At 38.6% G+C, this 19,223-nt stretch overlaps 1 protein-coding gene and 4 non-coding genes across 5 annotated transcripts in view; 1 reads left to right on the top strand and 4 right to left on the bottom strand.

The window, feature by feature from the left end:
* mfrp (membrane frizzled-related protein) overlaps positions 1–18,763 on the top strand; it is a 24,292-nt gene extending 5,529 nt beyond the window's left edge. Inside the window, 11 exon segments of the mRNA XM_058799618.1 lie at positions 7,282–7,431; positions 8,273–8,381; positions 8,383–8,490; positions 9,974–10,104; positions 12,932–13,057; positions 13,174–13,250; positions 13,462–13,610; positions 14,036–14,166; positions 14,264–14,398; positions 15,524–15,651; positions 15,722–18,763. Of these exon segments, the coding sequence (XP_058655601.1) occupies positions 7,282–7,431; positions 8,273–8,381; positions 8,383–8,490; positions 9,974–10,104; positions 12,932–13,057; positions 13,174–13,250; positions 13,462–13,610; positions 14,036–14,166; positions 14,264–14,398; positions 15,524–15,651; positions 15,722–15,946 (1,469 nt within the window). The 3' untranslated portion in view covers positions 15,947–18,763.
* Positions 1,790–1,861, bottom strand: trnah-gug (transfer RNA histidin (anticodon GUG)). Its single transcript has one exon. It is a non-coding gene; the product is annotated as a tRNA-His (tRNA).
* trnak-uuu (transfer RNA lysine (anticodon UUU)) lies at positions 2,258–2,330 on the bottom strand. Its single transcript has one exon. It is a non-coding gene; the product is annotated as a tRNA-Lys (tRNA).
* On the bottom strand, positions 3,887–3,959 carry trnak-uuu (transfer RNA lysine (anticodon UUU)). Its single transcript has one exon. It is a non-coding gene; the product is annotated as a tRNA-Lys (tRNA).
* On the bottom strand, positions 5,306–5,377 carry trnah-gug (transfer RNA histidin (anticodon GUG)). The gene has a single exon. It is a non-coding gene; the product is annotated as a tRNA-His (tRNA).
* Positions 18,764–19,223: the final 460 nt, after the last annotated feature.

A 19,223-nucleotide genomic window follows, 5' to 3' on the forward strand; every position in this document is an offset into this window, starting at 1 on the left:
ATTTTGAAGGCATTCGCTATCATTGCTGTGCAGATGATATTCAACTATATATTTCTTTTAAGTCTCATGAAATTACAAAATTGTCTACTCTTTTAAATTGTATAAACTCTATTAAAGTCTGGATGGCAAATAATCACTTACAGTTAAAGCTGCAGTCCGTAAGTTTTGCCTCTTTGTCGCCATCTCTGTTTGAAAACCTGGAATTGCAGCTCTGTGCGGAATTATCTTCCGTGCGCGGGGTTGTGATCCGGTGCTCCGGCACGGCTCCAGCGCGGATGAATCTAATGTTTTGAGGTGAATGTGTGGCAGTCAGTCACCGCACCGGTGTGGATACTGTACTCAGGAATCACAGATTCTAGCTAAGTCTTGGAATATATGACCCAAATAAGAATTTTCACCGTATATTGTCATCTGAACAAGTAAGTAACAAGTCTGCCGCGTTTGTTCTGACCAACTGAGGAAAAAAGCATTACAATAAATCACGCTACCAAAGGTGATTAAATCTAAAGATCGGTTAGCTCATATCACATCTAACCGTGCAAATTATTATTATTGTTATACTTTATTCTCAAATTATTAATGTTAACATCATCAGCATTGCGTGACAATGAGTATAGTGTGTATTAGCGTGTCGATTTCAATTTCTGTGCAGTCTAATCTAATTCCCCCAAAAGTGATGCAAAGTCTTGGTTCTTTATCACATTCTGTTAAATCTACCCTTCGTAATTTAGGTGTTCATATGGGACATGCCTTCAGTCTTGATCAACGTGAATTATTTGGTTCGTAACTGCTTTTATCAGTTGACAAACATCGCAAAATTGAGGCCAGTTGTGTCCACAGTGGAGATGGAAATGATTATACATGCATTTATTTACTGCAACTCTCTTTTTACCTGTCTTAGTAATTCAGCTCTCAAACGGTTCAAAATGCTTCTGATAAACATTTAATTCATGAAAGAGATCTCACATAACCCCAATTTTAATTTCTTTACATTGGCTCCCTGTCAAATTTAGAATTCATTTTAAAATTATCGTGATGGTGTTTAGAGTGTTGCATGGTCAAGCCCCTGTGTATATAAAAGAGATGTTGAAACCCTATAACTCTAGTAGGAATCTGAGATCCTCAAATCAGATCCTGCCAGTTGTTCCGCGCTCTAGATTGAAGACAAAAGGAGACTGTGCCTTTGAAGTAGTTGCTCCCAAGTTGTGGAATGCTCTTCCTCTGGAACTGAGATCTGTGGACTCGGTGGACATTTTTAAAAAGCAGCTGAAAACTCACTTGTTCAAACTTGCTTTTGTCTAATTTTTTTTTTTTTTTTTTTGCATGTCTATTTTTATTCCTCATTTTACATTTTTGTTGTAAAGCATTTTGAGACACTTGCTCTTGAAAGGTGCTAGAAATAAATATTACTTAATTACTTGATAGCCTATCAAAAAGGGTCCTCAGACAGCTACTTTCTCCCAAAAATGTTAGGCTCTGATAGAACTACCTCCTCAAAAGGAAACCCCAGAGAGGGGATCACCCTTAGAAGAGAAACCCTTGGGTACTCTAAAAACCCTAAGTACAGGGCAGGCTGCCCAACTCTGCTTCCAACTAGAAAAAAGGGGAGCAAAGAACCCCACTTTCATACCCTATCCAACTGAGGAGGGATATCTCACATTACATTACATGATAACCACCAAAGAGAACTGCCTTCAAACAGCTACCAACTCTGATAAAGCTACAAAAACACAGGGCTGAATGACGGGTGGCAACATGGAGATGAATTTCAAAGCCATCCTGTAAAACCTGCCGTGACCCGGATTCGAACCGGGGTTGCTGCGGCCACAACGCAGAGTACTAACCACTATACGATCACGGCACGCTACCGCTCTGCCACTGGAGGAGCTGTGTGTGGTGCCACTGAATACCAAGCAGTCTTGTTTACTTTAGCTTGCAGACAAAACTTTTCTTTTACCTACATGACTCTTTTCAAAGAGGATATTGTACATCAAAGGTGCTGTTGTTTGTAGCAAAGAACAAGACAGCTGCACTCTGTAAAACAGTCAGCGAGTGTACTGACACCTAGTGATTAGAAAATGTATGAGCACAATGTTTCCTCTGAAGCACAGACCCCAATAGACTTCTAGTCCATCACCTTAACCACACGACCATTACTACGAATAGGCTATACTCCCATGTCCTTTCATCTCAAGCCTTGTGGTGTTGCTCCAGTGTAGACCAGCCAGAGCTCAACAGCAAAAGGTCCTGCTTTGTTCACTCGAACAGGGACTTGAACCCTGGACCCTCAGATTAAAAGGCTGATGCTCTACCAGCTGAGCTATCTGGACTCTTACGCAAGTCATGTGTGAGCTGCACAGGATTGCACAGCAACATTAATAGTATTGGCGGGAGAGAGAAAAAGTCCAATGCACCATGTTTCTTTCTATTTCAAAACATCTGTTATGTCAAAAAACATGCACATTAGTGTGAATGCAGGCTATTAGGTGAGGCAAGGCAAGTTTATTAATATAGCACATTTCACAGTGGTAATACAAAGTGCTTTACATAAAAGGAAGTGAAAAAGTCATTGAAAAAAAAACAAGGAATTAAAAAATAATAATACTAAAAACAAGATATAAAAACTGATTTAAAAAGAATTTAAAACAGTTAAGAATAGAAAATGATTATACATAGTGTCATTTCACAAATGCACAGCTAAACAGATGAGTTTTGAGTATTAAAATTAAATTTACCACCTCATAAAATACGTACGATTTTTCACAAATTGAACGAATTCGAACAAGTGAGGTCGTACAAAATCGTACAAATTAGCCACCTTGTCAAAAATGTACAAATTGCCATCAGATCGGGTTGGAAATGCTTATAGATACTTAAAGGACTATTAGATTGTGAAAACACTCTTTGTTTATTGCTTTGTGTTTAGTTCTTCTGTATTCTGTATTGTTTACCTGTGTGTATTGGAGCTGTACTTTGCGAGCTGAAAACTACTTGCGTTGCCTTTGCAGTATTAAATAAAAACAAAACAACTGTAAATTATCTTTACGTACTTTAATAGTGTTGAGTTGTGAGGCTCTTAACATTGTAAATTGCTTTCCGTGCGCCACAGCAAATGGCTGTCCACTGCTCTAGGTGTGTGTTCACGATGTGTTTGTTCACTACTCACTGCTGTGTGTGTGCACTCGGACGAGTGAAGTGCAGGGTACAGAGTGTTGAGTATGGGACACCATGCTTGGCCACGTGTCATGTCACTTTTACTTTCACTTCAATTTGCTTCAAAGGCGTCGTTGTTTATAGCAAAGAGCAAGTCTGCTGCACTGCACTGCGAGTGTACTGACACCTAGAGATTAGAAAATGTATGAGCACAATGCTCCCTCCGAAGCTGACGGAGGAATCCTCCCATTATCAGCAGGGTTCAATCCAGAGAGCTCGGGCTCTCAAAGAAGCTCCCAGTCTCAAATCACTCAGACACCCAGAGCACAGCACACCGTAGAACTGGGGCTGAATGACGGCTGGCTGCTAAACCCTTTACAATCACATGAGCTACCAGCCTGCGACACCCTCAAATGCAAGCTTGTACTCTTTAGCTTTTCCCAACGTGACTCTTCCCAAAGAGTATATTGTTAAAGTGACTGTTTTATAAAGTTGGCAAGGTCTCAACCAAAAGCACACTCATTCTGTCAGAGCAGTCATCAGGATTCAAACCTGCACAGGGAGACCACAATGAACTTAGTCCACCACTTTAACCACTCACCACACACCTACAAACTGGTTGGGTTGCCATGTCCTTTCATCTCATGCCTTGCGGCAGTTGCTGCATGGTGCCAAGGTAGACCAATAAGAGAGCTCAACAGCAAACGGTACCGATAAACAAAACAAAACCACTCGCCCGAACAGGGACTTGAACCCTGGACCCTCAGATTAAAAGTCTGATGCTCTACCGACTGAGCTATCCGGGCTCCTTCATGAGATCCTGGTGTGCCATGCTGGATTGCACAGCAACATTGATAATACTGATAAAATCTCTGGTGCACCACATTTCTTTCAAAGTCAAAACATATGATATGTCTAAATACATGTGTTCATTAGTGTAAATGCAGTTTATTAAGCTAATAATAACACTCAAATTTAAATAATGCTGAGATAAAAAACAAACAAACAAAAAAAAACCATACTGCTTTTGTCTGGAAATACTTGTAGGTACTTAAAGCACTGCTAGACACTGGCATAAAGTTGGCTTGATGCTGTACGTTTGATATTCACATATTTAGGGACCGTCGCTAAAGTTACATGCGATATTGGTATACATTTTTCTAACTTCAATAGCATATGAGCAGAATGATTTACCGTCATAAAACAAACTGTAAACTGTTCATCTAGAAGTCAACTATAATGCACACCTTTTACATTTTTGATATTTATTCAAATCTACTTTAAATTATTTGTAAAAATTGCTATTTTTGAGCCCATTCGGTACTGAAAAATAGCAATTTTTACATAAGATTTACAGTTTATTTTAATATTAAAAATGTAAAAGGTGTGCATTATAGCTGACTTCTAGATGAACAGTTTACAGTTTGTTTTATGACTGTAAGTCATTCTGCTCATATGCTATTGAAGTTAGAAAAATATATACCAATATCACATGTAACTTTAGCGACGGTCCCTAAATATGTTAATATCAAACGTACAGCATCAAGCCAACTTTACGCCAGTGTCTCAGACTGTGAAAACAGTATTTGTTCATTGCTTTGTCACCTGCATATTTTGAAGCTATACTTAGTGAGTTGAAAATGATTTGTGTTCGACTTTAAAATTAAATGAAGGCACAGCAACTTGAAATAATCTTTAAATGCTTTAATGGTGTTGAAAAAAAAGTTGCCCCGTGTATCAGCAACCTAAGCATTACTGTAAATGTGCATCAAAGGCGCAGTTGTTTATAGCAAAGAGTCAGCGTGTGTACTGACACCTAGTGATTACAAACTGTATCAGCACCGTGTTTGCTCTCAAGACAGAGCTACAGATTAAGCACAAACAGAAGGAACTGAACAAAGGCATTTCGATTTCTCTTTATGTATCCTAATGAGGCAAATATTGTGTGGCAAACTGTACAAAGAGACAACCAAAGGCATGACAGAGGAGTCCTCCCATTATCGGCAGGGCTCAAACCTGAGAGCTTAGGCTCTCAAAGACGTCTCAGATGGCACACCACCCAGAGCATGTCAGGGACCGCAGTGTACAAAAACACAGGGCTGAATGACGGGTGGCAACATGGAGCTGAATTTCAAAGCCATCCTGTAAAACCTGCCGTGACCCGGATTCGAACCGGGGTTGCTGCGGCCACAACGCAGAGTACTAACCACTATACGATCACGGCACGCTACCGCTCTGCCACTGGAGGAGCTGTGTGTGGTGCCACTGAATACCAAGCAGTCTTGTCTGCTTTAGCCTGCAGACAAAACTTTTATTTTACCCACATGACTCTTTTGATAGAGTATACTGTAATAGTGCCTGTCTGCAGGCCCCTAGAAGGTCTCAAAGGCAGGCTGAAACTTAGAAACTGTATTAACTGCATGTTACCTCTAAAACACCAGAGGTATAGATTAAACACAAACAGGGGCGTTTTGTTTTCTCTTTCTGTATCCCATTGAGGCGACTCTTGTGTGGCAAGATGTGTGGAAGGAAAATAATCTCTTGTACAAAGAGACAACCAAAGGCATGTGAAGGAACAGCTCACGTGTCTCGTGATGCTCACCCTGAAAGTGAAAGACCTGCCGTAACCCAGATTTGAGCAAAGGTTTCTGCTCAACTTTCTGGGTAAATGAAGCTAGTTTTGTGGAGTGCTGCCACAAGGTTATTATGTGTTTTAGTAGTCTTGGCCAAGTGGTTAAAGCAACAGACTAAGGCTGCGTTCCACTCCACTTTTAGACACGCGCTCGTGAACTTCCCTAAACACGTCCCCTCGGGGGAATCTCTGCTGCCATTCTGAAGTGCGTTCCACTTTGTGAAGTGGACGAGGGAAGTTTAGGGTAACCCCAAACAACTCTAACATATATATATATATATATAAAAAAAACTCAAGCATACCTATATACACATAGAATGCTGCACCAAACTAATTTGTAAGGGGAAAAATATAAACAATAAACCAACTCCATAACGGATTCTAAGTGATCAAGCGCTCCGTTCCGCCGGTAGTGGACACTCATGCAATTTAATCAATGACATACATCCGAGTAAACGAGACAGAGAGAAGTTAGCGAGTGAAGGGCATAAACTGGAACTGGAACACAACCTAGAAGTCAGTTGGTGTCTTCTAATGCAGGTCCAGGTTCATTTGGATAACTTTCAGTTCTCTGTCCTCTTTGACATGATAACATTCCAGGTTCATTTCTTCAGTTCAGAGGTCAGACGTCCATGAGTGACAATATAAACACACTGGAGAGCTGCTTTATAATAGAATTTAAAGTTGTAATTCCAAATGAAAGCGACTCTGACACCGTTAATACTGTAAAGCTGCTTGCTTTAAAGCAGTATAAAGTGCTATACAAATAAATGTGACATGATTTGACTCGAGTGCCAAATTGCAGAGCTTGAGCAAACATACTCATGCTGCTGTGATCAAACTAAAGATGGCGAGGCTCGTTTGTGTTCAGGGAAGTCGTGGGACTGCCTCCAGACTGCTAGCTTGTTGTAATTGTGAAGTGGTTAGCAGTCTGCTTTGCGGCTGCAGCAACCCTGATACAAATCTGCTTCTTTGGTTGTCTGGCAAAGGCCTTTCGATTCCCTTGGTTTTCTCTTTGTATGAGGTTTTTTCTCCTTTAATTCAGCTTGCCACACAAGAGTTGTTAAGTGCGCCACAAGTCAGCACAATTAAAAGCATGTAAAGATGCTTTCCAGTTGCTGTACCTTTATTTAATGCCACAAAGGCAACACAAGTGATTTTTTACTAGACAAATATAGCTTCATACAGGTCCCAAAGATTCCTACAATTCTGTTTTATTTAAATAGGTTGCTTTGGCCGTTGACACTTCAGTGTATTTGTTCTCATAAGAATGAAAGTTTGAATCAGGCCCGTAGCTCATTTACCTCCTCTCACAAAAAACCCTTTAAAACGTTGCAGCTATTAGCTTCACTGAGAAACCTGACAGGTATTATTATTATTTTAATTAATTTTGGCACTTACCTCGTAGCTGTTATGTACCAAATTTGGAAATAATTTTACAGTAGATAAAAGAGATCAAATTTGCTTTGTCACTGTTCTACTCTTTCTTTTCACAGACGTTAAGATGAATAAAGGAGAGATTTTCCCTTTAGACTCTCGGTTTGGAGACAGATCTTCACAGAATCTTTCTCTGAGTCCGTCTGCCCCTCATCCCATGAACACTTCCACACTGCCACCGCCTGGAAAAAAGCCCACCTTCTTTACAAGTCAGTCCATGGTCTTCTAACTCCATTTCATATAAAGTGACCCCAAACGTCTTTGCCTTTGCATTTCTTTACAAAATATCAACCCAAGTGGCATTTAAGGTTGAGTTTATTGGGACATTTTAAGGTTGAGTTCAAGTGTCCAAATACAGTCAAACCAAAAATGATTCAGACACCAGATTTTATTTTTAATTTTAATTTTATTTTATTTTTAATTAGTGGGTGCAGGACACTATAGTTAGTTTATGTAAGTGAGGACAGCAAAATTAAACTGTGCTATATTACACCCAAAAATTCTTCATACAGTGGACTTCCAGTAAAAATGATATAAATGTGGGACCAAAAATTATTCAGACACTTTGAGCTGAGCATGTTTTGCTGAAGTGTATTTCTTTAATTGCTAATGCAAGCTTTTTACACACAGACTGAAGCAAAATGAAGCATTGCTTGGCAATTAGTTGAGCTAAATTGGTTTTATCTAATTGTGTTCTTAAATTTAACAGCTGACAGCCATTCAACCCAATTCATTACATACCTTTCTATCAACGTTATCTGACATTATCAAGATGAATTTGTTCTGACACAGTTTAACTCTGAGTTCTTCTCATATTTTATTACCATTTTCTAAACTATAGCGAATAAACTGAGATATAATGTGAGAAGTGTTGGTGTCTGGATAAATGTTGGTTTGACTGTGTATTTCAGGGCCTCTGCTTAATTGTATATCAACATACACAGCATCCACAATCAAATGCATGCTATTGTATATTACAATTGCACTAACTATTTTGTATGCATATGTTTTTTCATCTGTCTGTTCAATATAAATCATCTGTTTTTCCAGCCTGTGGCGGCGTGCTGACGGACTCCTGGGGGACGCTCAGTTCTCCCAATCACCCCGGCCCGTATCCTCCGGACTCTCACTGCGTGTGGGTGATCAGGGTGTCTCCGCCTCCTCCTGCAGATCCACGTGTCTTCTCTGGCTGTCGAGGGACCCTCTCCTTGCTTGTTTGACTGGCTAGAAGTCAGAGAGGAGACAGAGAAGACATCTGCTGTCACAAGGTGTGCTCACCCTGTTTAATCATTAACGACAATCAGAATTGACATGGAGCTGCATTTAAATTTAAAAAGCCTATGATTAAAGTGCAAAAACTAACATCTGCCAGTCTGGATTGACATTTTATTTAGTTTTTTATTCAGTTAAACAACCTCTGTGTCACATGTCACATATTTGGTGTGTTGTTTTGCACTCTTGTGTTGAAGTTTCGGTTGTTTGGTTTCCTGTTCTCATTTTGTAGTCCTTTTGTAGTTCTTTTGGTTTCCCTCATTATTGTTCACACCTATGTCCTGTTAATCTGGTTACCCCTAAGCCCTGGCTTTCCTGTGTTTCACTGTGAGTTGTTTCATGTATTTCTGTTTTACCTGGATTTGGCTTTCCTGGACTCTGTCCATGTTTTGTTTTCTATCGTTAAAAAGCTTCTCTTAGATCTGTATTTGATCTGTATCTGTATTCCTGCAAATGCCCTGGAGCTGTCAGAAATTTACCAGATGGTGCATTTTGCATCATCTTTCAAATTTTTTTGCTGAGAAATAAATGAAAATATATCTTGGTGCAGATAACATGAAAAATGACTACACATTGTTAACTTACACAACTACTGACAGTGAAAAATACAAATCCTTAAACTAAAAACATCAAGACAATAACCAACAAAACCAAAGGGAGAACCACAGGAGTAAACAAGAAACTAAACAAGACACAGGTGAAGTTAATCAAAAACAAACACAGGAAGTGCCACAAGAACTGGAAACACAGAAACAAATATAAAACAAAATAATTGACCTTGGGCTGGAGTAGAGGATAGGAGTGTGGAGCAAAACTCATGCATGCGAATAATGAATATTGATTATTCTGTCATAATTGACTTGTCCTTATGTCATACTTTGGTTAATCTTCGAAACACAAATGAAGATATTTTTAATGAAGCCTGAGAAGTTTCTGTCCCTCCACTGAAAGTCCAGGTAACCGAAACTTAAAAGATCCAAAAAGATTATGAAGCCTAAAGCGGTCATATCGCTCACAGTAATTAAACTGCTCGTTTCATATTTATTCATTCATAACAAGAGGACAGAAATTTATTTTTGGGGTGAACTATCCCTTTGAGTATATCGGCTTTAAAGATTTTTGCTATGCTTTTGTGATCTTGAGAAAGTCTTGCGTAATCTTTTATTTTTTCAAGAAAATTAAACAGATAAAAAATATCTGACATAAAAAATATACTCCATATCAGTGGTTCTGAAATATCAATACATATTGTTCCAAAACAATAGTAATAGCACCATGAGCAAACCATCAATGGTTAACATCTCATGTTAACTTACTTAAGTGCAGAATATGTGTGTCTAACACATATTCTAACATAACCTCTTAAACATGTATCTTATGGAGTTTTTGAGTTTTGAGTTATTGAATAATTTTGCTGTACAGGGCTGTTCTTGGCCATTGCACTCAAACTGTGAATAGTTAAGATTGACTTCTTCCTAGATTCTGTGGCAGCGTCGCTCCACCTACACTGAACACAAACAGCAGCACCGTGCTGGTGTCCTTTCATTCTGACGGGAGTATTGGCGGCAATGGCTTCACTGCACAGTATCATACTATATTACCAGGACAGAGTAAGTAAAACTGAAACAAACAGAACAGTTTTAATAGTTTAAAACACAGGCAATAATGCTATGGAAGGCACTTCGGTAACACTTTAGAATACTGTTCCATCATTAATGAATAACTACACAGGAACACATGACTAATGCACTGCTAACATTCTAGTTTCTACTATTTACTAACACGAAACTCTGATTAATGATTTAGTAAGTAATAGCGCTCAGTTGAAACTGGTTGTTCACTATTAGCTAATCAATAACTACTATTTTTTCATATATCCTGGAGAACTACTCAGAACTACTGTATACAGGTTCATAATTAATGTGAATTATGCATAATGTATAATTGATTCTAATGTGAAGATTAGGGTAACCCACTAGTAATGACTGAAGTGTTACCAAATCCTTCTAAGGAACAAAAATCAGAATTCCGGAAATGTTGTCATTTAAAAAAAAAAAATTGAATAACATGAAAACTAAAAAAACTTTCAAATCACATGAGGCAATATTTTATTCACAATAGAACATAGAGAACATAACAAATGTTTAAACAGAGAAATTTTACAATTTTATCCATTAAATGAGCTCATTTCAAATTTGATGCCTGCTTCAGGTCTCAAAAAAGTTGGCACGGGGGCAACAAAGGGCTGAAAAAGCAAGAAATTGTGAAAAGATTCAGCTGGGAGAACATCTAGCAACTAATTAAGTTAACTGACATCAGGTCTGTAACATGATTAGCTATAAAAGGGATGTCTTAGAGAGGCAGAGTCTCTCAGAAGTAAAGATGGGCAGAGGCTCTACAATCTGTGAAAGAGTGCGTAAAAAGATTGTGGAATACTTTAAAAACAACGTTCCTCAACGTCAAATTGCAAAGGCTTTGCAAATCTCATCATCTAGAGTGCATAACATCATCAAAAGATTCAGAGAAACTGGAGAAATCTCTGTGCGTAAGGGACAAGGCCGAAGACCTTTGCTGGATGCCCGTGGTCTTCGGGCCTCAGACGACACTGCATCACTCATCAGCATGATTCTGTCATTGATATTACTAAATGGGCCCAGGAATACTTCCAGAAACCACTGTCGGTAAACACAATCCGGCGTGCCATCTGCAGATGCCAACTAAAGCTCTGTCATGCAAAAAGGAAGCCATATGTGAACATGATCCAGAAGCGCCGTCGTGTCCTGTGGGCCAAGACTCATTTAAACTGGACTGATTCAAAGTGGAAAAGTGTTCTATGGTCAGAAGAGTCCAAATTTGACATTCTTCACGGACGCCGTGTCCTCCGGGCTAAAGAGGAGGGAGATCTTCCAGCGTGTTATCAGCGTTCAGTTCAAAAGCCAGCATCTCTGATGGTATGGGGGTGCATAAGTGCATACGGTATGGGCAGCTTGCATGTTTTGGAAGGCACTATGAATGCTGAAAGGTATATAAAGGTTTTAGAGCAACATATGCTCCCCTCCAGATGACGTGTATTTCAGCAGGACAATGCAAACCACATACTGCAGCTATTACAACAGCATGGCTTCATAGTAGAAGAGTCCGGCTGCTGAATTGGCCTGCAGTCCAGATCTTTCAGCTATAGACAACATTTGGTGCATCATTACACGAAAAATACGTCAAAGACGACCACAAACTCTTCAGCAGCTGGAAACCTATATCAGGCAAGAATGGGACCAAATTCCAACACCAAAACTCCAGAAACTCATAACCTTGATGCCCAGACGTCTTCAAACTGTTTTGAAAAGAAGATGCTACACCATGGTAAACATGCCCCGTCCCAACTATATTGAGACCTGTAGCAGGCATCACATTTGAAATGAGCTCATTTTGTGCATAAAATTGTAAGATTTCTCAGTTTAAAAATGTATTATGTTACCTATGTTCTATTGTGAATAAAATATTGGCTCATGTGATTTGAACATTTCTGGAATTCGGGTTGTAATATTGTAATATAACTCCCTAATATTGACTGACGTCATTGTAAGCTTTTGAGATATACTGTATGTAAGGTTTTGGATAGTAATGACTCAAGTGTTGCCACATCCTTCTGAAGAAACTACTAATTATTTGGATCAGTATTCTAATGTGAAGATCAGAGTAACCCACTAGTAATGATTTAAGTGTTACCAAATCTAGCTAAATGAATTACTAACAAGAACCTTACAAAAACCACAAAAGTGTGCAATGAATGATTTCAGTAATTACTAGGGAGTTATCACGATCTTCACTTTAGAATGCTGATCCAAAAAATTAGCAATTCTTTTAGAAGGATGTAGTAACACCTGAATAATTACTGTCCAATACTTTACAAAACCCTCAAAAGCTTACAATGATTTCAGTCATTACTAGAGAATTATCGTGTTATTCACTTTAGAATACTGATCCAAATAATTAGTAATTCCTTCTGAATGATTTGGTAATACTTGAGTCATTACTAGTGGGTTACCGTGACCTTCACTTTAGAATTAATTATACATGATGTATTATTCATATTAATTATGAACCTGTATACAGTAGTTCTTGGGGAGGTATAAATAAAATAATAGTTATTGATTAGCTAATAGTGAACTACCACATTCAACTAAGCACTATTACTTACTAATTCATTAATCAGAGTTTCTTGTTAGATACTAGCAGTTACTAGCGTGCTAATATTGCGTTATTCATGTGTTCTTGTGTAGTTATTCATTAATGATGGAACAGTATTCTAAAGTGTTACCGACACTTCTATATTTGTGGATCTAGTAGTCTGTATTGTAGGCTGACAATAATGAAATAGACTTCATTTTAAAAACTGTCACATGGTGTGTTAGTTTTTTCTTTTATATCTGTGATCAGAGAGCTGTTCCAGAGAAGAGTTCATGTGTGACGGCGGTCGTTGTTTGCTACCCGTTTCTGTTTGTGACGGCCAGCAAAACTGTCAGGACAGGTCAGATGAAGCCAACTGCAGCCAGAAACACAAGGGTAATTACAGTAATGATGTCACTACACAAAGTGTGACACTTCAGTCATTTATCTCGCTTGAAAGTAAAAACTATAATCGATATCAGGATTCTGTCTTTCAATCATCTGATTCTTAGAGTGTGGAGGAAAAATAACAGGAGAGTATGGATCGTTGTCCAGTCCAAACCATCCAAAGCCTTACCCACATCAACAGGTGAATGATTTCATCAGCTGCTATTTCTGTCAATCACTTGCTGAATCTAAATGCTAAATCGCATAAATTTGCATGCAGTTGTATATAAATTGGCTCTGCACTGATCAATTAATGTATTAGGCCAGCTGTTAAATAACTAGTATTTGTTTCAGCATCATGACTGTTTCTATCACATCTGTATTAATTGTAGTTATCTCTACCTCTCTCATAGTTGTGTACGTGGCAAATCTCTGTGGAAGACGGACAAGTGATTAGACTGAGTTTTCAGAACTTGAGTCTGGAAACACAGGATGTGTGTGAGTTTGACTATGTGGAGGTCCATGACGGCGCAGACGCCGATGCAAACACTGTGTTGGGCAGGTGAGAATACTGCACCGCTGTCTCTACAACACTGACTGGGTTTAAAGAGACCTTTTGCTTTAAAATGTTTACTTTCAGCAACAGTTGCTAAGTTCCAATCCAAATGGAAATGCAGAGAACTCAAAACATTTCCATCATGAGCATTATCTTGAGGAAGGCAGATTTAGTTGTGTGTCATGTTTGTTGTACTGGAGCGATCGAGTCATCAGTTTCACAGACTGTGATGATGCATTTCTGTAAGTGTCAGCTATGGTCTCCCGTGTGCCTCTCTAAACGTTTACCCTGCTTTACTACCAGAACCGTGACAAGTGTTCATAAGTTTTGAAATATTGAGGGTAGAAACTGTGTCCCACAATATCTGTTTACAGAGAGCTTTCTGCTGTTTTTATAGTGAGAGCTTGACGTCCCGCTGTCTCTCTGAGCAGGTTTTGTGGGCCGGCTCTGCCTCCTGATCTCACCTCCTCTGGTCCTGTGATGACTGTGCTGTTTGTGGCAGATGAAGGTGTTGCAGACAGTGGCTTTTATGCATCGTTTAGGGCCGTGTCTCTTTCAGAAAGTGAGTGCCTCACGATTTCACCGCGATTCATGAAGTAGATTTTGTGAATCTCTGTGAGATTGTGACTCTTCCCTGCATCACTGCTTTCTGCTTTGAGGAACATGTGCTCCAGCAGAGTTTGCGTGCGGCTCCGGGGAGTGTCTGCACCAGGACTGGCTGTGTGACGGATGGAGCGACTGCGCAGACGCCGCAGACGAGCACCACTGCATTAACTCCACCTACCCTCCTTTCAGTGAGAATACACCTCAGTTTGGAGAGGACTTTTCCTGCTGCTTTGACTCCTTTCAATCCCTTCCAGAATAAATTGTTCAGCCAGTTAAATCTATAAATCTATTGCACTAATAATCTCTTGCATAATCATTTATCAAATTATATATTATAAAGTGGTCATGAACTGAGAAACCAAAATTCCCTTGATCTTTTGACATATAAGAGGTCATTGTGTGTCAGAACTCGAAACTTTCTCATTAGACTAAAAACAGCTTGTACTGTATTCCAGTCTGCCAAAACCACAGCTTGTGGAATGTGCTCCTCTATGATGTAATAATGTGGATAAGCACCGCCTCCGCAGAAGAAGATCAACACCTGCTTCTACATCACTGCCTGTTAAGCCCCGCCCACCAAAGCTACATCACTGCCTGATTAGCCCCGCCCACCGATTCTACAGCATTGCCTGTTTAGCTGTAGTGTTTAGGAGAGTGCAACGCACAGGTCTACGCAGAAACCGAACGATTAAGATGCTCTGAAGACATCAAGACGCTGTGCGGTGCCAAGCTGCCTTCCTTCTGATCCCAATATTAGGAAAGAGTGAATGAACTTTATTTTTAATGAAGATCCAGACTGCATCAGTAAGAACTCAGTTCTGGGATTCGTTTACAAACGAGACACAATTCGACATGGGATTTTCAGAAAGATTGAAACTAAAAGACGATGTTGTGCGACTATATTGGATCTGTCTTCATTACATTTACATTTAGTCATTTTGCAGATGCTTTTATCCAAAGTGACTTACCATTGGGGAATACCTTCTACATTATTATGTTTTTTGATGTAAAAATCTTCATAACAATATAAGTGGACCTCAGAGAACAATACAAAATAAAAAAAGTGAGGCAGTTCATGACCCTTTTAAATTGCATCTTTGTTTTAAAAGTTTTTTACACATTTCATACAGTGAGGAACAGCATAAAGCCCACATGGCTCAGCAGTATGTGCAGTATTTGTTGGCTCTTGATAAATCTACAGTATCTGCTGAAATACCAGGCTCAAAAGTAGATTTTTAGTTGTTGTTGTTGTTTTTGTTTTTTTGTAGTCACAAGTGCATCTCACATCCTTTTTTTTAACCTTTTTTTCTCAGCTTCATCTTGTGAACCCATCCAGGTTGAAATGTGCAGAGGTCTGAGCTACAATCTCACGTCCTTTCCAAACATCTGGCTGTCTATTTCTGACCAGAGAGAAGCTGCTTCTATTCTGCACAAGTACAGGGTGAGAATGAAAGCAGTGACTCTGAGCAACTCCTCCGAACCCGTTTGTCATCTGTGTGATGTGACTGCAGGTGCTGATGGAGTTTGGCTGTTTCGAGTCTTTCCGGCGGCTGGTGTGTGGTGTGTTTGTTCCTCACTGCAGCGCTCAGAGTGGAGTCCTGCAGCCGTGTCAGTCCGTCTGCTCCAGCGCTGAGCAGCAATGCAGTCAAACCCTGACCCTGCTCAGTCTGAGCTGGCCCTTCAGCTGCCACCTGCTGCCCGCTTCACACGACCCCACGGACTGCTCCCTGCCATAGGACACGGCCCTGACCAAAACCACTGCAGTCGACTGGAGACACAGGTGCAACGACTGTACAATGAAACAATGTAAAAACGATTGTTCAAAGTTGTAAATAAAACAAAGATTACTGGAATACATTTTAAACACAATTTTTAGTCTTCTGCTAAAAGTGTCATGTTCATTTCCGTGTGTTATCTGCTGTTTCTGATTACACTTTATTTCGATAGTCCACTTTAGACATTCTACTAACTATAAGTAACTTTGCAACTACATGTTAACTAATTCTCATTAATTTGTAACTACATGTCTACTAACTCTCAGTAGGGTAGGTTTAGGGTTAGTAGAATAAGTTATATAAGACATATACTTGCAAAGTTTCTCATAGTCAGTATGTTGTATGTTGTGGACCCATCAAAATAAAGTGTTAGAAGATATTAAGCAGACAGTCTACTAATACTCTAATGACTGCTAGTTGACATGTAGTTGCAAAGTTACTTACTGTTAGTAGAATGTCTGAAGTGGACTATCAAAATAAAGTGTTACCAGATATCTGAGTTACTTTTTCAAATAAGTCACACCAGTTACTGTGTTTCTCATGTATTGACTGACAGCTCTGGTGTTGAGAGAAATCAGGAGTAAGAACATGATCTTACTGTAGTTCTAGACTAAATATCAACATGTATTTACTCATCTCACCTGCACTAAACACATTCAGTGTTCCTCAAAATCAATAAAAACAGTCAATACAAAACAGTGCAATGATTAGCCTTTTTCACAAAAATGGGAAATGACGTCAGCGCAGGGTAAAGTCGGTTCCGTTACAGGTCTGCACCTATTATATTAGTATGCCATTTTCTCAAATAATGCTTCTTACCTTTTCTGTTTTGTCTGTTTTCCTAGTTGTTGTTATATAATCTACAAAGAAATAACATTTTACTTGTTTGTCACTCATATGCCACTCAGACCGCTGACTCGTGAGATAATACGCTCAGCATAGCGCCGCATGGTTTCTATTCTTCATAAATAGTCTTTGATCGCCGGTACATTTGAGCGTATTATCTCAGTTTACTCAGTCATTTCCCTCAAATCACCACATCATGATTACTTAAAAATGACAACATTTATGTCCAGATGCACATTTTTTCCAAGAATACATTAAACAATTCTCAGTCGGGTTGAAGCATATTAAACTCAACCCAACATTAATCTGATACAATAGGAATAAAGTCATGAATCCGAGTCATCTCTTGTTTAATATTTATTTCCCAGGGCACATTATGCAACGTACATTTAAACCATCATGTTAATAATGCAAATGAGAGCAAGTAGAAAATACAATATTACTTTAATAATAATAATAATATTAAAAATTAATGTGGAGAGTCATAATGCACAGCCAGCACCAAACGGACAGAATGGCAAAACTAACTGAATTATAACTTCCACCATATAGAATTAAACAAACTTGTATTTGATGACCCAAGCTGACGCAAAAAGTTATTTATGAAATGTTTGCGCTTTGTAGAGTAAAGTACCGGCAGTTCAAGCATTTTCATAATCTCTAATTTGTATGAAAAGACTTTTATTCTCAAACTCATTCTTGTTAAGTTGTCACCGGTAAAACTTTTACCCTGCAAGCGCCAATCCTGAGGCTAGAAACACGAAAGTGTGAAAAAGGCTAATTAAATATGCTAAAAAACACAAATGTCCTTTATGTATTTAAAGGACATTTAAAGGAGAGTGTTGAACTCTCTTCTCCTGTGTCTTTTTCTTCATGTAATCCAGAACAGCAGCACAGCAAGGTTTGTTTGAGCTGCTCTACTGTACAGATGTGAATTTACATTTCCTCAGGCGTATTTATTTCACTTTTACATTTCCCAAAAATATCACTTTTTTATATTAAAAACAAACAAGCAAGCCCAGCCCAGATGAGAAAAAGTAACGCAAAAGTAACATAATGCATTACTTTCGATAAAAAGTAATGCAATTAGTTACTTTTTTTAGGGAGTAATGCAATACTGTAATTACTGTAATTAAATACTGTTATGCATTACTTTTTAAAGAAACTTTCCCCCGCATTGCTTATAGTCAGTGGATTGTCTGTTGGTGGACCATCAAAATAAAGAGTTAGCAGATATTAAGCAGACAGTCTGCTAATACTCTAATGACTGCTAGTTGACACGTAGTTGCCAATTTACTTATAGTTAGTTGAATGTCTAAAGTGGTCTATCGAAATCACAGTGGAGAAACGGTCCTCCTGCACTGCCAGAGCTGATAAGAACAAATTTACACACATGGAAATAAAACACTGAAATATTGTGTAAAGTCTCAACCAGGTTAACGGTCTCAAGACTTCTTTACACAAACTGTGAAAAGTTCAGTGCTGTAATGATACACCAGAAGGTATTTATATACAGTATATATATATATATATATATACTGTATATATATATATATACAGAATATTAATGCTTTCTCTGTTTGTTTGTTCTCAAAGGTTGAATTTAATTAATTATACCATTAAACCAATTTACAGTATTGTGGTATTTGGCCCAAGTGTAACTGCAAACTAGTTTCTTCGCCGATTTGATGTATGTTAGTTGCTTTTATTACATCTGCACAGATATGCATTTTATGTGTCATTGTGATCATATGAATAAGTGTTGTTGTTTTTTTGTTGTTTTTTTACTGTTCAACAAAAACCAAAGCACTTTGTACCCATAATCTGCATCGTCTCTGTGGGATTAGTAGATTCATATAGTATGGAGAATGTCCTAAAACCTGGAGTGTTTACAGATTATAGCTGCTTAAGATACTGTGTGATTTCATTCAAATAAACAATTAGCTAGTTTGTGTTTCAGTTTGTGTCTCTGCTCATCTCTTCTTAATTTTCTGTCATCTTTCTATACAAATGTAATACAAATGTTTGCATCATGGCAAATTGTTGGATTGTTATTGGGAAGTGCATGGCCCAGATCAGTCCTGTGATTGATTGATTTTATTAATTTATTTTTTGAAGGACACCTATACATATACTTTCAATTTCATGTCCTTAGTTGAAAATATGACTTTGAAATACATTTACCTTCTGAAGTAAAACATGGAGGTTCACTTAATTTTTCCACTGTGAATGATTACTCAATCTTCTTCTTGATGGTGTAAACCAGGGTTCCTCAAACCTTTCCCTGGAGGACCAATCTGCTGCAGAGTTTAGCTCCAACCCTGATCAAACTCACCTACCTGTGATTTTCTAATGATCTTAAAGACTCTGGTTAGCATGCTCAGGTGTGTTT

Source organism: Onychostoma macrolepis, chromosome 15 (assembly GCF_012432095.1).
Source record: "Onychostoma macrolepis isolate SWU-2019 chromosome 15, ASM1243209v1, whole genome shotgun sequence".
Taxonomy (NCBI): Eukaryota; Metazoa; Chordata; class Actinopteri; order Cypriniformes; family Cyprinidae; genus Onychostoma; species Onychostoma macrolepis.